At 39.7% G+C, this 21,291-nt stretch overlaps 1 protein-coding gene across 7 annotated transcripts in view; it reads left to right on the top strand.

Annotated features, from left to right (window-relative positions):
• Positions 1-14,502: 14,502 nt before the first annotated feature.
• Positions 14,503-21,291, top strand: part of LOC109504785 (uncharacterized) — a 54,233-nt gene continuing 47,444 nt past the window's right edge. Inside the window, exons 1-3 of one of the 7 annotated variants that reach the window (XM_073253079.1) lie at positions 14,840-18,338; positions 18,437-18,632; positions 20,092-20,170. In XM_073253079.1, the coding sequence (XP_073109180.1) occupies positions 18,269-18,338; positions 18,437-18,632; positions 20,092-20,170 (345 nt within the window). In that variant the 5' untranslated portion in view covers positions 14,840-18,268. Of the gene's footprint in view, positions 14,819-14,839; positions 18,339-18,436; positions 18,681-18,767; positions 19,006-20,091; positions 20,171-21,291 lie in introns of those variants that run through there. The other 6 variants (XM_073253077.1, XM_073253078.1, XM_073253081.1 and 3 more) reach the window with 6 other exon arrangements.

The raw sequence follows: 21,291 nt of genomic DNA on the forward strand, positions 1-21,291 counted from the left end.
TCGTGCAGAGAACCCATGGAGAAAGAGATGCAAATATGCTGAGAGAAGTGAGAGCAGGGGCTCCAGAGAGGCTTCTGAATAGCAGACAGTGGTCACTTCAGGAATTCAGAGGGGTCTTCCTAGAGAGAGAACTTTTGTGAGAGAGAACTTTCTGTGAGGGAGAGATTAGGTATACGAGGGTTGAGGACGAGATCTCCTATTGTAATATTTTTTTTTCTCATAGTGAAGTTTGCATGTCCCGTGGAGGTGAGTCTTTTTTTGACTGATCCACGAATCTGATTATTTTTATTTTATTCTTCTTTCTTTCTGCTGCAACATGCGGTATTGAAAAGGTCCTAGGAGCTGGTGTCCTGGCCAGACATCTACCAATAAGTCGTGTCAGAGTGAAGCAGTAAAAGACGCAGATTGCAGCGGTGGTGAGCAAGACTGAAGATGGAGAAAATATGTTAATCAAGATGGAGATCAATAAGTTTGATAGAAAGAGCAATTTCTCCTTATGGCAGGCAAGGGTGAAGGACGTGCTCATCCAGCAAGGATTGATCGATGCTCTCTTGTGCGAAGAGAAGCCGACCACCATGGAGGTGCGGGATTGAAAACGACTACAGATGCAGACATGAGTACCATCCGTATGTACCTAACGGATGAGGTGGTGATCTATGTGCTTAGCGAGACTTCTCCAATGATATTGTGGTCGAAGCTCGAGGAGTTGTATATTATGAAATCTCTCACCAACACTTTTTTCCTTTGGAGACAGTTCTATCAGTTGCGGATAGCTGAGGGACGGCGTGCAGGAGCATCTCAGCCACTTCCAGAAGATTCTCAGCGACCTCTTTAGCGTTGGCGAGAATGTTGAGGAAAAGACTAGGATGCTGGTTTTGCTAGCTCACTTCTCCCTTCGTATGAGTTCTTGGTGACTGCTCTTCTAGTGGGAAAGAGCACTATCAAGATGGATGAGGTCACCACAGTGATTCTCTAGAATGAGATTCTCAGGAAGGAGAACACAGCTTCGAGCTTAGATGATGGCAGCTCAGCTTTGATGGTTTCTGAAAGAACAGGAGGCGGCAGACGGAGCGACAGGAGATCGCGACGAGGGCGGTTCAAGTTCAGGAGGGACTTGAGCATGATCAAATTTTACCGATATGACGAGTTGGGGTATCTAGCTAGAGATTGCCATCAACTCAGAGATCAGACGATGGCTACTGTGGCGACGACCAGTAGCTATTCAGAGGAAGATATTCTGGAGATATCTGACGAGGTATCTATTTCTTTTCAGCAGTGGATTTTAGATTCTGCATGCACCTATCATATATGTTGCAGAGAGGAGCAGTTTGACTCCCTGGAGAACAGTGAGGGCACTGTTTATCTACTGAATGGATCGAGCTGTGCGATCAGAGGCATCGGGACGGTCAGCTGGAGGACACATGATGGTGCAGTAAAGAGATTGAAGGAGATCCGATACATATCTGATTTCAGGTGGAATCTTATCTCACTGAGTAGAGTAGATTCGAGAGGCTACAGGACGGTAGCTGGTGGAGGAATCCCGAAGATGCTATGCGGTGAAAAGATTGTTCTGGAGGGAAAGAAGAGGATGAGAGGATATTATTATCTGACGAGGAGCCCAGAGCAAGGTGGAGCATTAGATAGGAGACTCGGGAGGATGAGAGGTGACGTCGCAAGATGAGATTCCTATTACCGCAGGATGATACTCCGAGCAGATCTCAGCTCAAGAGGAGCACAGCATATAATAGAGATGGGATTGAGCGGCCTGGCTCGACTCTCATATTTGTCCATCCATGATCAGCAGGCAATTGCCCCAGGATATGAGAATGAGGAGATCCAAAAGCTCTCAGTGTTAAGAGGAGGCCAAATATCGAGTCGAGATTAAGATTGTTAAAATTTGATGTCTCGAGATTTGATCCACATTGAGCCCACAGCAAGGTCGACGATGAAAAATGGAGTCCAACGAGCCTAAGATCACCCTTAAACGGAGTTCGGATGGTCGAGATACATTTGATGGAAGTTGGCACGAAGTCTGAAGCACGGTGGCCGGCGGAGTGGCAGAGGCGCAGCCGTGTGTGGCGGCGCGCGACCTAGGCACGGCAGCGCAAGGCCTGGGTGCGCAGAGCCCGGCCCAGCACGTAGCGTGCGACCCAGGCTCGGGCGCACGCGTGCGGGGCGCGGCCCAAGCCCAGGCGCCAGCACACCGATCACGGCCCAGGCCCACGCGCACCCGTGCGGGAGCCCGGATAGCCCGATCCACCGTGGATCGAGTGGTGCACAGCCGGCCTGTGAACTGAGGGGGTGTTTCCCCTCGATTTCTCGCGATCCATCGTGGACCGTGCAGCATCTTACACACGTTTCTCGTGGTCCACGGCTTATTCCGTGGATCGGTGCACGATCGTGTGGTCTGGGATGTTATCGGTTGTCATTCAACGATCCAGGGAAGTCTTTGGGTTGCTGTGGGACTGGGTTTCCTACTGTTTCTCGGATTTAAGCCTTTAAAAAGGCCTGATGCGTGAACATAAACAGGGGAGTGGTGTGCGGACGGCTTCGTGCAGAGAACCCACGGAGAGAGAGATACGAAGATGCTGAGGGAAGCGGGAGCAGGGGCTCCAGGGAAGCTTCTAGACAGCGGTCATTTCAGGGGTTCAGGGAGGTCTTCCTAGAGAGAGTGCTTTTGTGAGAGAGAACTTTCTGTGAGGGAGAGATTTGGTGTACGAGAGTTAAGGGTGAGATCTCCTCTTATAATATTTATTTTTCTCATAGTGAAGTCTGCATGTGTCGTGAAGACGAGTTCTTTTTTGGCTGATCCACATATCTGATTGTTTTTATTTTATTTTTTCTTTCTTCCTGCTACAATGCGCACAGTATCGAAAAGATCCTGAGAGGTGGTATTTTGACTAGACATCCACCAACAGATTTGTATGTTTATTACCAGAATATGCTCATCATCTTAGATTAGGGTTGTGTGTGCACGCGTGCATGGTTTTAGTCTACCATCTGATTGTCTCCTGCGTAATTTAATATTTTTTGCATGAGCTAGTTTCACTTGTTCTTTGGTGTCATCGCAGGCCACTGTAGACTCTGTACATGTTTCCAAGCTGGGAGCCATGTTTGATGGAAAATCTTTAATTGAAACTTTATTGATTTGATATGTGAACATGGGGACTCCATTGTGCACTCCGAAGTTATGACACAATTCTTAAATATGTTGTCAATATGACAAACATATATACTCCCATGTGCTGAAAGAGATGGTCGTAAATATGTTGAATGTGTCTTTTGATTTCATAGCCACGAGAATGTGTTGGGTATGAGTTGAACCAATTTCAAATAGGGAGATTTTATTCTTGAAAAGATTATGTTGGTGAGGTTGAGGCATAACATTGCCAGCAGCATTATCTAGAAGTAGAAGGAAGAATATGTTTGCCAATATATCTAAGAATTCCTATGATGATGATGCTTGATCAGAAAAGTAGAAAAACAGAGGAGAAGATGAAACCTCTCTGGCCTCTGCATTCAATTATGTGTCACAATAGTGTTAATCTATTAGTATATATAGCATGATCATTTATTACAAAAGGAAGTAAAGATATCTACAATCTGCTTAATGGAGGAAAGAGTGAATCTTAACTCCGTTCATTTGGATCTGACTCAAATATTATACAAGATCTGATTCAGTGGCATATTCTGCATCGTATCATGACGGATCCATTTTCCATATTATTGTTGATTCAATTCATTTTGTAACATTTAATCAGGCTAAATATGCTGATGCATTTAGACGGCTTTGATTATTAGCCCGGTTGTGATGATTCCGTGATCAACACTCTAGAGACCGTCAGGTTGTCATAGCTGGCAATCATGCCCCATCAGAAAGTTTATAAACAAGCTTGATCACCTTCCAAACAGAGCGTCCCATTCTCATAAGAGAATTATGGCTGGGGGCAAATTTGAGTACCTTCCTATCATGACCATAATTATCCTTTGCATTGTCGTTATATGATTTTTCCATAGTTGCTGTAAATTTTATTTATCTTTATGATTTGAATCATTGACAACCTGTATACATACACACAGCAGTGACGTGCAATTGAATACAAGGAGATTTCATCTTCCTCTATTTTTCTGCTTTACTGATCAACCCCCCAACACCATCTACCTACCTAACCATTTAGATGCACTCATCCCAAAGTCTTTACACAATGGCTCACCGATGTTTTGTGCTTGTCTTTTTAGTCCTGGGCGTTTGGTTCTTTGGAGTTATGGCTCATGCTATTGGTGACACTCTTACAGGGACAAAGCATGAACAGTGGATGGCTAAGGATGGGCGGGCCTACGTGGACAGATCTTCAAGGACAACTACGAGTATTCCATACCCAAAAAAAAAAAGGGAAGGGATAACTACGAGTATGTTGAGTCTGTCAATAGAGTTGGCGATCGCGAGTATAAGCATGGCATTAACCAGTTTGCTCATATGACAAACAAGGAGTTCAAGGCCTCTCACCTATGCATTGGTTTTATGTGATGCAAATTTGTATAATTTTTTTTTTTAAATTTATTGTTTGTTGGGAGGTAATACCTCGGCCACTATAAACTAATAGAAGAAGTAGGGATCTTTGACTTTGTCTAATATGATGTATCCTGAGTACTGTTTGAATTCCATTGACGACTGGTTTGAAGGTTCGTCGGCTAGGTATTCCAAAAGAGTGCCTATGAGAAGACAGATACTATTAAGACTAAGAGGAAGGTATCCCACTAGAGCCGGAGCTCGTCTTCGCCAACCTTTGGGTGGAACCAATCCTAGGGGTTTGGCATCACCTTGTCCACTCTGATCTTTGGGGCCAGTACATCATCCAAAGATATGAAACCTTGACCACTTACTTCGAAGAATGATGAAGGGTCGGATGGATGATCTCTGCCCAGAATCCAAGCTGAAAAATATCAATCAATTCCATCTATGCAGACTTATAGGACTTTATCGTCTAGTCGCATCATCCCATTTATCAACCGCACACCGATCAAGCTCATATCGCATCACCATCCTCTCCAAGGTCAGCTGTGCACCGAGTGAATTTATGGCCACTGTTAGAGGTATTTAAATACCTTGCCCGGTCCCATGTGATGGGACACAGTTGTAATGACCTCTCGTTCTCTCATCCTTAACTTTAATCTCTCATAGAGAAGGAATCCTAACCAAAGTTGCGACACCGACCCCGACTCGGTCATGGCTTCCAGTGCCTTAACCGATCCATGCATTAGCCGGTCCACCCCAAAGTGACATATGGGTGCCAGGAATTGAGCCAAGGAAAGCCCGACTATCTTCAAAGATTTTGAGTCAATTCTAATACCTAATCAGTCTTTGAATCATATACTATTACAACTTACCGTGCATAGGGAGGCTGATCCTTCCTCGAGCCCCGTGCAGCGAGCCAAACCGACCTTTAGGTCGCACCAAGCCCCACTTGTCTGACCCCCTGCTGACTTCAGATGGCACATTCTGGAGAGATTTTCTAGCATCCTCCCCTGATCACTGATCTTTGCCGCTATCAGTTAATGAAGGGACCGATCCCGATGGATCGGTCGATCCTCATGACCGACACCATCTAGCAACAAGAGTGTCCACCAGCTCTCAGACTTCGATGCACCAGACAATGGCCCCTCATCTAAAGTGTGGATCAAAGTACACTAATTATGGCTTCTTGTATATATAAGTAAAGTCAGGGTACACCATCCTACGCCATCATCCCACTTGTAACCCACATACTAGGTAAACCTATATCGCGTAGCCTCCCCTAATTGACTGTGCCATATAGCTCAGTGTGATGGGACACGGCCAAAATAATTTTCTGTCTCTCCTCATTTGATCTTTCCCCACCACTAATGGGGGGGAAGTGGGGGCTCTCGAGAAACACGCAGATAACGGACCGTCTGGACATCGTGCTTAAGGTCAGGGGAAGCTTATTTTTGGTGTTATCCCCAGAGATTCTGAGCTGATCCTCACTTTTAATTAGACTCTGGGTCTTTCACTATTATAACCTATCATTTCGAAAAAAGTTGGCCCCTACTATACTGACCCTCCGAATAGAATCTCGTAGAGAGCCCTTCGGTGTCCACACTCCTACCACCGATCCCGACCTCCGTCAACCAATGGATGGGCAAGTTTGGGCAAACTGATCGAACCCCCCCCCAGCCGACGCTCTCTATCTAATGGTAGGGACTTCTGTTGGCCCTCAGACTTCAGCATCAAGGGAGAGATCGGACATCAGACTATGGCCATTTGTCTAAAAAATAGATTGGAGGACTAAATATGATTTTTATCTAAATATGTCAAGTCAGGATATATCATCTTGGTGCATCATTTTACTCGCCGCTCGCATGCCCGTTAAGCCCCTGTCATGTCACCTTCCCTACTGGTAGCATACCGGATAAAAGTCCACTTGACAGTGATGCATGTGGCATGACCTGTGTGGCTCACTGTTATCATCAATCCCCCTATAAATAGAGGTAAAGAAGAGACCACCAGGTACATGGGCATTGTCCTCCATACTTGGGCTCTCTTATGATTTTCTCTTCTTCTCTTCTATTGCGTCAGATTCCTGACTTGATCGCCGGAGGGTCCTCGCTGGAGCCATTTCGGTTGGAACTTGTTTTGCAGGAACGCCGCTCCGGTGGTTTCTAGTTCGCTCCAGCCATTTTTATACGTGGTCTGAAATTTTTTGCAAAATTGTTCAAAATAATTTTTCATTAAACTCAACAAGCCTAAAGCATGACTATATGGCTACGTAAACTATGTTTCAATATGAGGGAGAAGAACTGCTATGTCCGCGACTAGAGTGAATTAATGAAGACTTTGTTTGCCCCATCATGAGTATTAGCCCTAAACATAACTTAGGTGGAATCTTGGTTTTTATTTAGTTTTATGTTTATTCATTAATCCATTTGTTCCAATGATTTTTGGACTCTATTAAGTTAATTCTGCCTCTGTTAGCTTTTTATTTGCAGGTGTTCCCTCAGAAATCCAAATATCTGTGGATTCCTCTAATGTATACTTCAAGTTCACATTGCTAAAAATCTTTTTTCATCATTCTACTTTGATCTTGTTAAGTTTGTGCTTGAGAATGCAAACTGATGATTGCTAATATTGATTCTTGTGTTTATGACCATAATACATTTATCATGAAAAATTTCGTACCCATTTTTTATGGAACCATGGTATAGATCATCTTCGATTAGTGTTCTGGCATGTGCATTCCTTTTTTTTTTCATATTATGTATGGTCTACCATTTGATTTGTTTCTAGCATAATTTAATTTCTTTGCATGTAATAGTTTAAACTATTATTTTTTTCATGTTGGGACGATTGTGCCTACTATGACTTCATGATCAAGATTTTAAATCTCATGGGATGGAGGTGTCTCGGTATCTCTATAGAACGGGATGTCTGGCTATCCCATCCTATCCCGTCCCGACAGCTATTTCGATTATGCATTCCAATTTCTCTTTCTTCTTTCATTTCATTTTTTTTCTTTTCTTCCTTCTTTTCTTTCTTTCTTTTTTTTTCAATCTTCCTTTCTTTCATTTTTTTTTTTTGTTTCACTTTCTCATCCCTTCCTTTCTTTTTATCCTTTTTCTTATTCTTTCTCTTTTCTTTTTTCCTTCTTTTCTTTTTTTTTCTTCTTCTTTTTTCTTTTACTTTTTTTTCTCTTCTTTTTTCTCTCCCTGTATGGATGGGTTTTGGAGTCCCAACCCGATCCCAATCTCATTTTCTCACAGGAATGGGATAAGACGGTCGAGACGCCCTCTATCCCATCGGGATATAAAATCTTGGCCATGATTAACACTTTTAAGCTTCGGTCAACATAGCCAGTAGGAATAGTTCATGACAGATTTCTAAGATAAATATACTTGGTAATTTTTCAATGTTATTGGCTAGGCATGAAGTTTATTCTGAGCCAGATCTTTGTTTAGATTTCAAACCAAAAGCTACCGAAGTTAATGCTCCAAAGTAAAGTTTATTCTGAGTCAGGTCTCTGTTTAGGTTTCAAACCAAAAACTACTAAAGTTAATACTACAAGGTAAAGTTTATTCTGAGCCAGGTCTTTGTTTAGGTTTCAAGCCAAAAAATACCAAAGTTGATGCTATAAGGTTCCATCCTATTAACATTTTTTCTCTGTGTACACCAATGGCCTGCCATGTGAACCTAGGGAATTGTTTCAATTCATGAAAATGGTGCCATTCCTAGTTGTCATATGAGGCAGTCATGTAAAGCCTCTTTCTCAGCAACACAGATTCAACACACGGCTCTCCTGTCTTGAAACAAGTGGAGTCCAGCTGTCCGATAGCAGATTTGGTCAAAAAAGAAATTGGCCGAGTGAATGGAGGATTCATATTCATCGGAGAAAAAAAAAAAAAAGGATGATTAATAAATAGGATGGAACCTTGTAGCATCAACCTAAACTTCAGTGGTTTTTAGTTTGAAACCTAAACAGAGATCTGATTCGGAATAAACTTTACCTTGGAGCATTAACTTTGGTAGCTTTTGATTTGAAACCTAAACAAAGACTTGGCTCAAAATAAACTTCATGCCTAGCCAATAACATTGAAAAATTATCAAGTATATTTATCCTAGAAAATCTGTCATGAACTATTCCCACCGGCTTTGTTGACTAAACCTTAAAAGTGTTGATCATGGCCAAGGTTTTACATCCCGACAGGATAGAGGCCGTCCCAGTCGTCGCATCCTGTTCTTGTAAGAAAATGAGACTGGGATAAAGTCAGGACTCCGAAATCTATCCATGTAGGGAGAGAAGAAAAAAGAGAGAAGAAAGAAAGGAAAAAAGTGAAAGGAAAGAAGAAGAAAAAAAATAAAGAAAAATAGGAAGAAAAAAGAGAAAGAATAAGAAAAAGGAAGAAAAGAGAGGAAGAGATGAGAAAGTGAAACAAAAAGAAAAGAAAAGAAAGGAAGATTAAAAAAGAAAGAAAAGAAAGAAAAGAAAGAAAAAAAATGAAATAAAAAAAGAAAGAGAGAGAAAAAGAGGATATCTATCAGAATGCATGATTGGAATAGCTATCGGGATGGGATGAGATGGGATAGCCAGATATCCCGTTCTATGGAGATACCGAGACACCTCCGTCCCATGAGATTTAAAATCTTGATCATGGCATCATTATAACTAGATTAGTAGTCATAACCATCCCAATACGAAAAAAATAATAGTTTAAACTATTACGTCCAAAGAAATTAAATTATGCTAGAAAAAAATCAGATGGTAGACCATACACAACATGAAAAAAAAAGGAATGCACTTGCCAGAACACTAGCTGAAGATGATTTATATCATGGTTCCATGAAAAATGGGTATGAAATTTTTCATGATAAATATTGTCACGCCTCCGATCTGAGATTATGAATCGAGGGTCATGGCAACTGCCACATACTTATAGAGAACTCTTCCCATAAGTATGCAAGGCATCTTATTATGCTGTCCTAAAACAACAGCGGAATAATTAGTCAATAATTTAAATCCAAAACATAACGATCTAAATTTTTTCTTTAATATCTCAATAAATTCAATAATGATTCGTAGGCCTTATATCAAATTCAATAAAACTTTCAACCTAAAATAAAAGTACGAAGATTCTACTTCTGATCACTCTTCCATTCATATCTTCTATCATCTTAATTTTCTCAACATCTGTAAAAACAGTAAAATAGGAGGTAATGAGCGAGACAGCCCAGTAAGCAATGATCACTTTCAACAGATTTTATCAGATATTTAAGTAAATAATTATTTATAGAAAATAAGCATATCGAGTTCATCAATTTGAAATTAATTTCGATTATGCAATATAGTTCATACCAAATTTATTTCTTTTTCAAAATTCAAATTTCTTTTGAGATTTCAATTTTTTTTATTCTTAAATTCTTTTCGTCAACCATGAGCTATGACCATATTTTTTCTGTGGCAAAGTCATAACACCGCTTATCTTTTTGCGGTGAGTTGCGAATCATCTGGCAGCAAAGTCCTTCGAAACTGCTGGTCTCTCTGACGGTTTGTCGCTGGTCTCTCTGACGACATGTCACTGGTCTCGCTGACGACATAAACCCTCAGGATAAATCAATTGCCAACGTATATGCCCCCATTGGCGGGGTCCTTTACATAGTCAGATTGTCAATTCATATTATTTTTATATCAGAATTCTTCATAAATCATGTTTCATATTCTAATTTCAATAAGAAAATATATAATCATGTAGTATCGAAATCAATCAATATAATGTATCATGAAATCAATATGTTCAATCATGCTTCATCATAACATTTCAAATAAGATATTTTCATAACAAAATATCATTCATCCAATTCATGTATCATTTCACAAATCATATCAGAAAAACATATTATAATTTATTGATAAATCTAGAAAAAAATAAAATATTACTTATCTCGAATGCATTCCAATAAATCCACATAATTCTATACATTTTCTTCTAAAATTTTTTAGTTCATAAACCATATCATAATATCCGATTATCAGGTGCCAACGATACCTATACGAGATTAAATTTAATAATCAGAAAGAATACGAATACTGTATTTCAATGGTTTAGATTGGATCCGATTATCTAATTTCATCTAATTAAAATCTAATTAGGACATAAATGTTTCAAGTTTGACTATCAGATTAAATCGAATTCGAAATGATAGGACCGAGGTTTCTTCATTGGTTTCATAAAATCAAGTAGAGAGAGAAAATCAGAGGAGAAAAAATTCATGAGGTACAATTCGAATTGATCAGGTGACACAATCCAACATTATGATTGGTTCAATATCTCGATTGGTGAAATCAACATGATCAAATCAAGTCATGGCTAGATCGGGATCATGGATGATCAAATCTAAAGATTCATGGTCTGATCAAGATGAGTGCCAACACACTGCCCAACAATCATGGATCAAGATTCTTCATTAGATCAGAAATATTAAAAAAAAAATTTCATTGATAAATCGATCAAGAGAGAAAAATCGATAGAGAGAGAAATGGCTTTAGAGAAAAAAAATTCTAGAGAGAAAAAATTTTAGAGAGAGAAAATTCATCTTGGACTCCTCAGATGATATGATTCAATAAATTCGATCGATCAGATCAAATCATACTAAGATTATCATGTAGATAATTTAATAAAATCATGAAAAATAAAATCTTAAAAATATCTAATCTGATCAAAGTGGGTGTCGATGTACCGTCTGACGATCGCAGATCAAAAATCTATCACTAGGATCATTTAAATTCATCATCATTCTTCTCAAAATTTTAAAAAATCTTAGGACAGAGAAATAATCTAGAGAGAGAAAGTAGAGAGAGAAAGTTCAATTTTAGAGAGAGAAAATACTAGTTCAGACTGAAGGGAGAGAGGGAAGAGAGAGAAACTCTCTTTCTCATATTTTATTATTTATATCATTATTTATTTATTTATTTTTTCTTTCTTTTTTTTTCTTTTTTTTTCTTCACAAGAGAAAGGAGAGAGAGTCCTATTATTTTATATAATTTTTTTTTATTTTTCTTCTTCCTTTCTGTTTTCTTTTCTTTTTTTTTCTTCTTTCTTTTTCCTTCTTTTTCTTTTTCTTTTCTTTTCTTTTTCTTTTTCTATCTTTTTCTTCTTTTCTTTTTCTTTCTTCTTCATCTTTTCTTTTTCTTTTTCTTTTTCATCCTTCTTCTTCTTTTCTTTTTCTTTCTTCTTCTTCCCGTGGGTTGCTTTGGGCCGAAATAGGGGATCTCAAATCCCCTCATCAGAGTTTCGACCAATGGTGCAGCCGGCATGGAGCGGCCGTCGGCAGGACGAGGGGTGACCCAGCGGCAAGAGAAGGGCCAAGCCGGTGGCCGGTGGCGGCCACCGACGCCCAAACACCCAACGGAACTGAAAACCTCCCTTTTTCTCAAAGAAATCCGGCGACTTCGATCGTCAACAAGCGTGCACACTGGCACGAGAAGAAAGGAGGAGAGAGAGGAAGGAGAGGAGGCTTACCTCTAATGCCAGTAAGGCTTTTCCGACGAGCAAGAAGGATGGCACAGGGACGGGTCCCTGCAGTGATTTTTTCGACGATTGCCACCGACTGGGTCTCGAATCTTTGGTGAGAGGGAGAGATGAGGGTTCTCCTCCTTAAATAGAGCCAGAGGGGCTCTTTCTAACTCCGATTGGGAGTCGGTGAGAGGAGGAAGAAGACTCCCTTCGGGAGTCTTCTCCCCTGTTTTTTCTTTCTTTTTTTTTTTTTTGTTGGGCTGGGATTTGTTATTTGGGCCGGCCCATCACAAATGTATTATGGTCATAAACACAAGAATCAATACAGGCAATCATTGGTTTGCATTTTCAAGCATAAACTTAATGAGATCAAAGTAGAATGATGAAAAAAGATTTTTAGCAATGTGAACTTGAAGTATATATTAGAGGAATCATGGATATTTGGATTTCCTAGGGAGCACCTGCAAATAAAAAGCTAACAGAGGCAGAATTAACTTAATAGAGTTCAAAAATCATTGGAGCAAATGGATTAAAGAATAAATGTAAAACTAAATAAAAAGCAAGATTCCACCTAAGCTATGTTTAGGGCTAAGACTCACGATGGGGCGAATAAAGTCTTCGTTAATTCACTCTAGTTGCAGATACAGCAGTTCTTCTCCCTCATATTGAAACATAGTTTATGTAGCCATATAGCTATGCTTTGGGCCTATTGAGTTTAATGAAAAATTATTTTGAACAGTATTGCGGAAGATTTCCAACCATGTATAGAAATGGCTGGAGTAAATTAAAAATCATTGGAGCGACATTTCTGCAAAATAAGTCTCGATCGAAATTGACTCTGGCGGAGAGCCTTCGATGGTCAAGTCAGGAATCTAGTGCAATAAAGGAGATAGAGAGAAAATTACAAGAGAGCCCAAGTATGGAGGGCACACGCATGCATATCTAGGGGTCTCTTCTTTACCTCTATTTATAGGGGGATTGATGATGATGGTGGGCCATACAGGTCATGCCACATGCATCACTATCAAGTGGACTTTTATTCGGTGTGCTACCGATAGGGAAGATGACTAACGGGGGCTTAATAAGTGTATGGGCGGCAAGTAAAATGGCACACCAAGATAATGTGTCATGAGTTGATATGTTTAGATAAAAATCATAATTAATCCTTCGATCTATCTTTTAGACGAATGGTCATAGTCCGATATCCGATCTCTCCTTTGATGTCAAAGTTTGAGGGCCAACAGAAGTCCCTACCATTAGACCGAGAGCATTGGTTGGGGGGGTCGGTCAGTTTGCTCGGACTCGCCCATCCATTGGTTGACGGAGGTCGGGATCGACGGTAGGAGTGTGGACACTGAAGGGTTCTTTATGAGGTCCTATTCAGAGGATTAGTATAGTAGGGGCTAAGCTTTCTAGAATGATAGGTTATAATAGTGGAGGACCCAGGATCTAATTAAGAGTAAAGATCGGCTCAAAATCCTCGGAGATAATACCAAAAATGAGCTTACCCTGACCTTGAGCCCAATATCCAGACGGTCCATTATCCGTGCATTTCTCGAGAGCCCCCACTGGCCCCCCCATTAATAAGGGGCAAAGGTCAAATGAGGGGAAACAGAAAGTCATTCTGACCGCATCCCATCACCCGAAGCTGTATGGTGTGCAATCAATTAGGGGAGGCTACGTGATGTAGGTTTACCCAGTGCGTGGGTTATAAGGAGGATGATAGCGTAGGATGGTGTACCCTGACTTGACTTATGTAAATAAGATGTCGTAATTAGTGTACTTTGATCCATACTTTAGATGGGGGGCCATTGTCTGGTGTATCGAAATCTGAGAGCTGGTGGACACCCTTGTTGCTAGATGGTGCCAGTCATGAGGATCGGCCAATCCATCGGGATCAACCTCTTCATTAACTAATAGCGGCAAGGATCGATGATCGAAGGGGGAATATCAGAAAATCTTCCTAGAATGCACCATTCGAAGTTAGCGGGGGATCGAACAAGCGAGGCTCGATGCGACCTAAGGGTCGGTTTGGCCCCCTGCATGGGGCTCGAGGAAAGGTCAGTCTCCCCATGCACGATAAGTTCTAATAGTGTATAATTCAAAGACTGATTAGACATAAGGATTGACTCAAAATCTTCGAAGATAGCCGGGTCTTCTTTGGCTCAATACCTGACATTCGTATGTTACTTTGGGGTGGATTATTACCAAAAGTTACCCTTTAGTGACATTTTCTATAAAGTGTCAGCAAAAAATTTATTTTTTATCGACTCTTTCTCTAGGTGTCACTGTAAGTCACACTGAATTTTTTGCAGACTCTTTCTCTAGGTGTCACTATAAGTCACACTTTTGATGCTGCCTTTGAATTTCCACCACCATAAGTTATACTTGATGACGCTTTTGGATTGATGTAGACCATGTGTTAGACTTTTTGGTGATGGTTTTGGTTTACCGTCACCATAGGTCAGACTATCCCAGCCAAAAAGCCGCACGCATCCCTTCCTTTTCCGTGGGATTTTTTTTTTTTTCACACCCTTCCCTCTTCCTGCCATGCGATTTTTTCCCACATCCTTCTCCTTCCGTGCAGGATTTCCTTTCCGAGTGCTTGTCATCTCCCTCACGCTCTCGATCGGAGGATCCCTAAATCCGTTGACGACCGTCGCCCTCCTCTCTCTCGCCTAGAAACCTGACGTCCCGGTGGAATCGGAAACTCGGGACTCTGGTCTGCCATCATGCTTCCAATTGAACGCCATCCCACCTCCCAAATACCGATGGCCATTGCCGGCACGCCATCATCGTAATCTATCTGACGGTCAAATCCCCCTTCTCTCTATTTTGTTTCCCCCCATATTTCTATTCTGGATTTTTTTTGACGTTGGTTTTCGTTGGTTCATTGGGTATCAGTAATTAGGCTGATTTCTTAGGTAAGACATAATTAGTAATCTAAATATCTTTTACGTGCTTCTTTCCTGAATGATGATTTTGAGCTTTTGTAGATTCAAGTTATTTGATCCTCCCTTATTCTCCAGTCGTATTGTTTGTTCCAAAGCTGCTTCTTTTTCTCTTTTTAGGTAGTTCTACTTGTATGTTGGCACCAAATTTGCAGCCTCTTTGTCAGTAGTTATGTTTTATCTTCTGTTTTGTACTGTTATTATTTTGTCATTGTTGTCAACATTATAAAATCAAATTAAAATCAGTGAACAGAGATCTTAATATCCTCTAGATTTTTTATTTAGTTCAAAATTTGTCAGGGATAAATAACTCTCTCTTGTTGTAATTTGCGATTTTTTGTGGTTTCATTTGTGCATCATGTGGACAAGTGATGTATACCTACATGGTTCTAATATACGCTGACTCTATCTTTTTATGCCCATGCTTTTCAAATCTGGAATAATGTGGTAGGATAAGGCTGAAGCATGCTGTAACATCGGTTTTAAAATAAGATACATGCATATCTCAGAAAACGACACTAGAAATCCTGTTCCTCAGTTTATTCTGTTAAGTACGAGGATGAACCCCAATGAGATATGGGTTTTGCTTGTCATGCTAATTCCTGAGACAGTGATAATGACCAACATATCTGCATTTGAAGCATTGAACCTTGGTGTCTCTTAAATTATTGATACATACTTTAAACCCTGTTTGGTTTTGAGACAGTAAAACTTGTGATAACTATTCCTTTTCCTTTGTTTGTGTCTTGGCCATTATATTAGCGTGCACTCTATTTGGTTGCCTTTAGATGGTATAAGCCAGAATTGAAAAAGTTGGATGGAATAAATGGTGCCTTGCTCTGAAGAATTAGGGGATCCATCCATACCCATGGATACTTTGCTTAAGAAAACTCTGCCTTGTTTTGAGGAAAAAGACTAGGTTAGGTTCTATGTAACTTAAAGAGTAGCTGAAGTTTCAATATTGTTTGGATCAACATGGCCTTGTAAATTATGGCATTTGACTTATAATCCTAATTTTCTATTCCTATCCAGGAGGTTGTCAGAGTGTAACTAAAGAATTGTCAAATTAGGACCGACCTCTGTTAATTTGTTGGGACATAGCAATGATTTGGCATGGTATGGACAAAAAGGTTTAGTAGCTGCATACCAGTGATGACTTAGGTTAATCTCCCACATAATTTCTTTAGTTTGTACTGAAAGCAATAGAAATAACCTGCCACAAAAGCTTAAGGCCTGTGTTGGATGAGTTTCAAACAATGGAATCAACTACCATGGGGTTGTAACAGGGATAATAGCTTTAAAAGACAATTACCTCATTTTTTTTCCGATGTTAATTAGTTCTGCATCTTGTTAAAGGTATCTTATTGTAAATTCCTTTCACTTGATAGAAATATCTTTTTTCTATCGATATGTTCTGATGTGGTTCAGTCGTTTATTTTCATTAATAAAATTTTTTAAAATGATAAAAATATCCATTTCTTCATTTTCTCTCTCTTCCCTCCTCTCTTATTGATCCCTTCCTCCATTGCCGGTGTCCCTCTTTTTCTCTCCTCCCTCCTCTTCTTTCTCCTCCTCCCCTTCTCACCCATTTCTTCTCCTCCCCTTCCTCCTTTTCCTCCCTCCTCCTTTCTTGTCCTCTCATTTCTTCACCCATTCCTCCATCTCCTTCCCTTCCTCCCTATCCACTTCTCTTCCTTATCCTTCTCTTCCAAGCCATCCATAAACTATTCTTCTCCACAACGGCCTCTACCTCCATCTTTTCTTCTCTTTTTCATCTTTTTCCTCCCTATCATCTTCTCTTCTTTTTCCTCTTCCTCTATCCTATTCCTTACCGGTGGTCCCTCTTTCCTCCCATTCTTCCTCATCCGTTTTCTCCTCCCCATCCTCTTTTCCGTTCAAATCAATCCATGAGCTCTATCCTTTTAGATGGCCTCCTCTACATCCATCTCTTCTCACCGGCAAAAGATCATTTTTTCTTTCCTTCCTTCTCACTCATCTCTTCTCCATGATAGCTCCCTCCACTTCCTTCTCTTTCTCCTTATCTATTTCATTTCCTCATCTTCATCTTCCTCCAAATCGCCCATAAGTTATCTCTTTCACGGTGGCCTGTTCTACCTCCACCCCTTCCCATCGGCAACCTATTTTTCCCCTCTTCTTCCTCTCCATCCTCTTCTTCTTCTTATCCTTCTTCTCCTCCTTCAATCCATTCTTTACCGACGTCCCTTTTCCCCTCCTCCCCTTCCTCTTATCTACTTTTCTTTCTTATCTTCTTTTTTTTTCAAATCCATCCATGAATAAAGAGCATTTCGTCCATTGAGAGAGAAATCTAATACCATTGATTGGTAAAATGAACGATTGGATCATATTGAAATATATCGATAACTAAAAAGATTGGTTTGATATTTTTTAAAATATAAGGGGGTAAATGAAATTGAGCTAAAGTTGAGGAAGTGTTCTTATAATTTATTTTAAATTTTATAATCGATTAGTTGCATCTCTCATGTGTGCTAAGGGAACTCTCATTTTGAGCCTCAGAAGGTTTTTCAAATATTTTATTTTGACAACCTTGTTAGGTGATGCTGTTGTTATTGTTCTCCACAATGCTAGTACGAGGATATTTTGCTCATGCATGTACAATGGGTGTATAAAAAATTGGTTGAATCGTGAATTTGATCTAAGCCGATCTTTTTGGTTTGATTCAGAGAAAGGTTAGAATTGAAAAAATTCGATTTAGTTATGATTTGAGCTTCTAAATAAAAATAACTAATTTCATATTAAAATAAAAAAATAAAAATAACTAAATCAACCCGAACCAAACGGCCCTTACATAAAACCGGGCCAGGCTTCTCCCATATAAAACCGGCCGGCGCTTTAAATATTAAAAAGCCCACGCTTCCTCCCCCTCTCTCTCTCGCCCACTGGTCATTCCTTTCTCTCGCCAATGCGTCCTCTCTTTCTCTCTCTCTCTCTCGCCTACGGATCCTTTCTCTCGCGGGGTCCTCTCTCTCGCTACGGAGATGGGTTTTCAAACCCTAGCCTAACCCTCCCCCAAATCCTTGCGAAGAATTCGCCTCTCCTCGCGGCCTGCCTTCGCCTACCCTATCAGGAGATCCATCTAAAGCTCGGGGCAGCGGAAGGAGCCGTGACGTGATCGATTCCAGTAGCTCTCGATCTACGAGATAGGGTTTCTCACAGTTCTTGTAATTTTTGAGGTTTCCTTGGGTTTCTTGACTCCAAAGAATGGGATTTTTGTGTTTCCTCTTCAATTTCCGCCACCAAGAAATGCTGTATGGATAATGGCGTCGTTGGGCTCCGGACACCAGGAAGAGTCTTTCGCCCATCTTGGTGAACCCTTATCGGAGCCATGTGAGAGTTTTTTTTTTTTTTTAATAAATAATTTTAAACATTTGTTGTTTTGTTCTGATCTTCTTTTGTTTGGGTTCTTATTTGATTCCTTACTTAAGCTTGGGGAAGACAAGGACGGCACCTTGCCTGCCTCCTCCTCCTCCATCACCTCCACTCGCTCCTCTCATGGCTATTTCCAAATGGCGAGGCAATATTGGATGGTCTTCTGTTGTTCTCAGACATTCGATTTCCTCTTCAATTTCCGCCACCAAGAAATGCTGTATGGATAATGGCGTCGTTGGTTTCCAGACAGCAGTAAGAGTCTTTCGCCCATTTGGTGACCCCTTACCGGAGCCATGTGAGGTTGTTTATTATATATATATATTTAAACATTTGTTTTTTTGTTCTGATCTTCTTTTGTTTGGGTTCTTGTTTGATTCCTTACTTTAGCTTGGGGAAGACAAGGACGGCACCTTGCCTGCCTCCTCCTCCTCCTCCATCACCTCCACTCCCTCCTCTCATGGCTATTTCTAAATGGCGAGGCAATCTTGGATGGTCTTCCGTTGTTCTCAGACATTCGATCATGATGTCTGAGATTGTCAGATGAGAGCACTTCTGAAGCTCTTTCTGATCATGGATTGTTTGGGCACCCCTTGTCTCTTGATGCATCAGAAGCCAAAATGGAGTGGTATTTATGTTATATAATAAGTCCACACAAGATTTTAAGTCAGATCCAACATCATGTGCTATGCATATAACCATCCGTTGAGATATGCTTGCATATGTATATGGCAGTATGCATTGATATGTCCATATTTGTTTTTCTGGCTACATTTAACTATAGTTTCTTTCTTTTTCTTTCTTTATTTTTTTATATTTTTGTAGTATCATTTATGCTTTTTCTGACAGTAGTAGAATGCAGAACTTTCTCTAGTAACATAAATTGACAAAGAAAGAAGATACTTTGGTATTAGACTTTCTTGCACCATTTCACATCAAGATGGTTTGTCAACTTATATCAGATTTAAGAATTCATGTGCGAATGCCATTAGTCTAACCATAAATCTAAGTTCAACTAAACTGGCGTGGGCTTTTGGTTAGTTAGTATCACTTATGGAGCAGAAACATCATTTGTCACTTTACTTTATGGTTTAAGGTCATTTTGTTTTGTTATGTTTTGGAAGATATACTATGCTTTCCGAACTATTTCTTGTGGATTGTGGATTCTGCATATATTTTAAAATAATCCCGTGATTCGGAGTTTTTCAAATATACTATAAAATATTTATTGAAATTTTTAATAGTAATTTCAGCTGCTTTATGACTGTTGACGGTTTAGTTTTTCTAACCTCACCTTATAGGCATCTGGACCATGGCCTGGCTGCAACAAGTTGTGCTGCAACTTAGCTTGTTGGGAATGACATTTAGTATATCTAGTTCTAGTTGATTAAATTCACACACACACAGAGCTGCTCCCGCACGTGCGCGCACGCTCGCCCATGCACACAGAGAAAGAGAGAGATGTTATATGATGAGTAACTTTGGTTACAACTTCCAATGATCTACAATTTTTTTTAAAAAAAAAAATTAGGGGCGTGTTGTTTTAGGTTTAATTTTTTTAACCTGTTGACATGTTACTAGCTGTTTCACTTGTTACTTTCTAACTATTTTAATAGTTTAACACTATATTATTTGATCAGATTGTTTTTTGAACATCAGTTATTGATTTTCGAGGTTGGTGGAGGTACTGAATAATATTGTGCCATCATTGAAGGGGAGCATTCTTTGAGGAATGGTGCACCACAATCTTACAGGGAACAATCTGTGCATTTCCAGTTTACTTCCAAAATCAGGTACCTGGTCTCCTTGATCATCAGTGATATATGTGAAATAAGTTTCAGTGTTGTTCAAGTTGACTAGAAAACAATTTGAAAATTTTCTTTTCTCATGTCCACTTAGTCTTCCTAGATTCATTGCTAGGCTGTAGTTATTTCAAGACTGCAGGCACTGTTAGCTAATACCTATATGATCTCATTATGTGACCTTGTATTCTTTGATGGCATTTATGAACCAATAATAACATGATCAATACCTACTTTTTGGTTTATTTGGATTCTTTATTTTAATTTTCAAAATCTTGTATCCCTGGCGCCAGATGTCCTTATAGTTGCATGCTTCTTGGTCTCATCATTAATAACGAGATGACTTTAGTTAGTGATCGCCTTTTCTTTCTTTCTTTCTTGCTTTCCTTTGATTCTTCATGAATTTGTACTGATGCTTAAATGAATCATTTTATTTCAGCAATGGCAGGTGATATTTTCTTGTGTGAAAAGTATTGGTATTTATGTTATGGCCTCTGCCAACAATAAACTAGTGAATGGATCTTACATTTAATTTCATAATTTTGCTTTGCCCCTTATGCTTTAGTGACTGAAAATCTGGATTGATTATTTCTTTGTTTGAAAGTGACTTAGTGTTATTATTTAACAAAAAAAAAATTGGGTTGTAGTATTTAGTTCAAGATACAATCTGTCTGATGTAAAAATCTATTGCATATTATTTGCAAATAAATGTAACTTCCACAGACTTTTGGCTATGGGTTTTTACAGCTTGGTATGCTAAATAGAATACTAAATACAATTTGTCTGATTCCCTATTATTCGTGAATAAAGGTAACTTCCACAGACTTTTGGCTATAAGTTTTTACAGCTCGGTATTCTAAATAGAATGCTTTCATAGCTCTTAGCTTTCTCACCACGGCATGAAGTTATGAACTCCATACCAGTGATAACGGCTCTGATCTGACATTCTATTATCTTTGGGAAACAGATGCAGAATTTGCAGAGGATCTCTTGTATTATATATTCTATATGCATTGCATTAATGTTTTTACAAATGATTTACTAATGTTTTTACAAATGATTTACTAGGACTAGTCAGTTGATATGATTCAGTCAGCTTTTCAAATGTTACA

The sequence above is a fragment of the Elaeis guineensis genome, chromosome 2, assembly GCF_000442705.2.
Source record: "Elaeis guineensis isolate ETL-2024a chromosome 2, EG11, whole genome shotgun sequence".
NCBI classification, from domain to species: Eukaryota; Viridiplantae; Streptophyta; class Magnoliopsida; order Arecales; family Arecaceae; genus Elaeis; species Elaeis guineensis.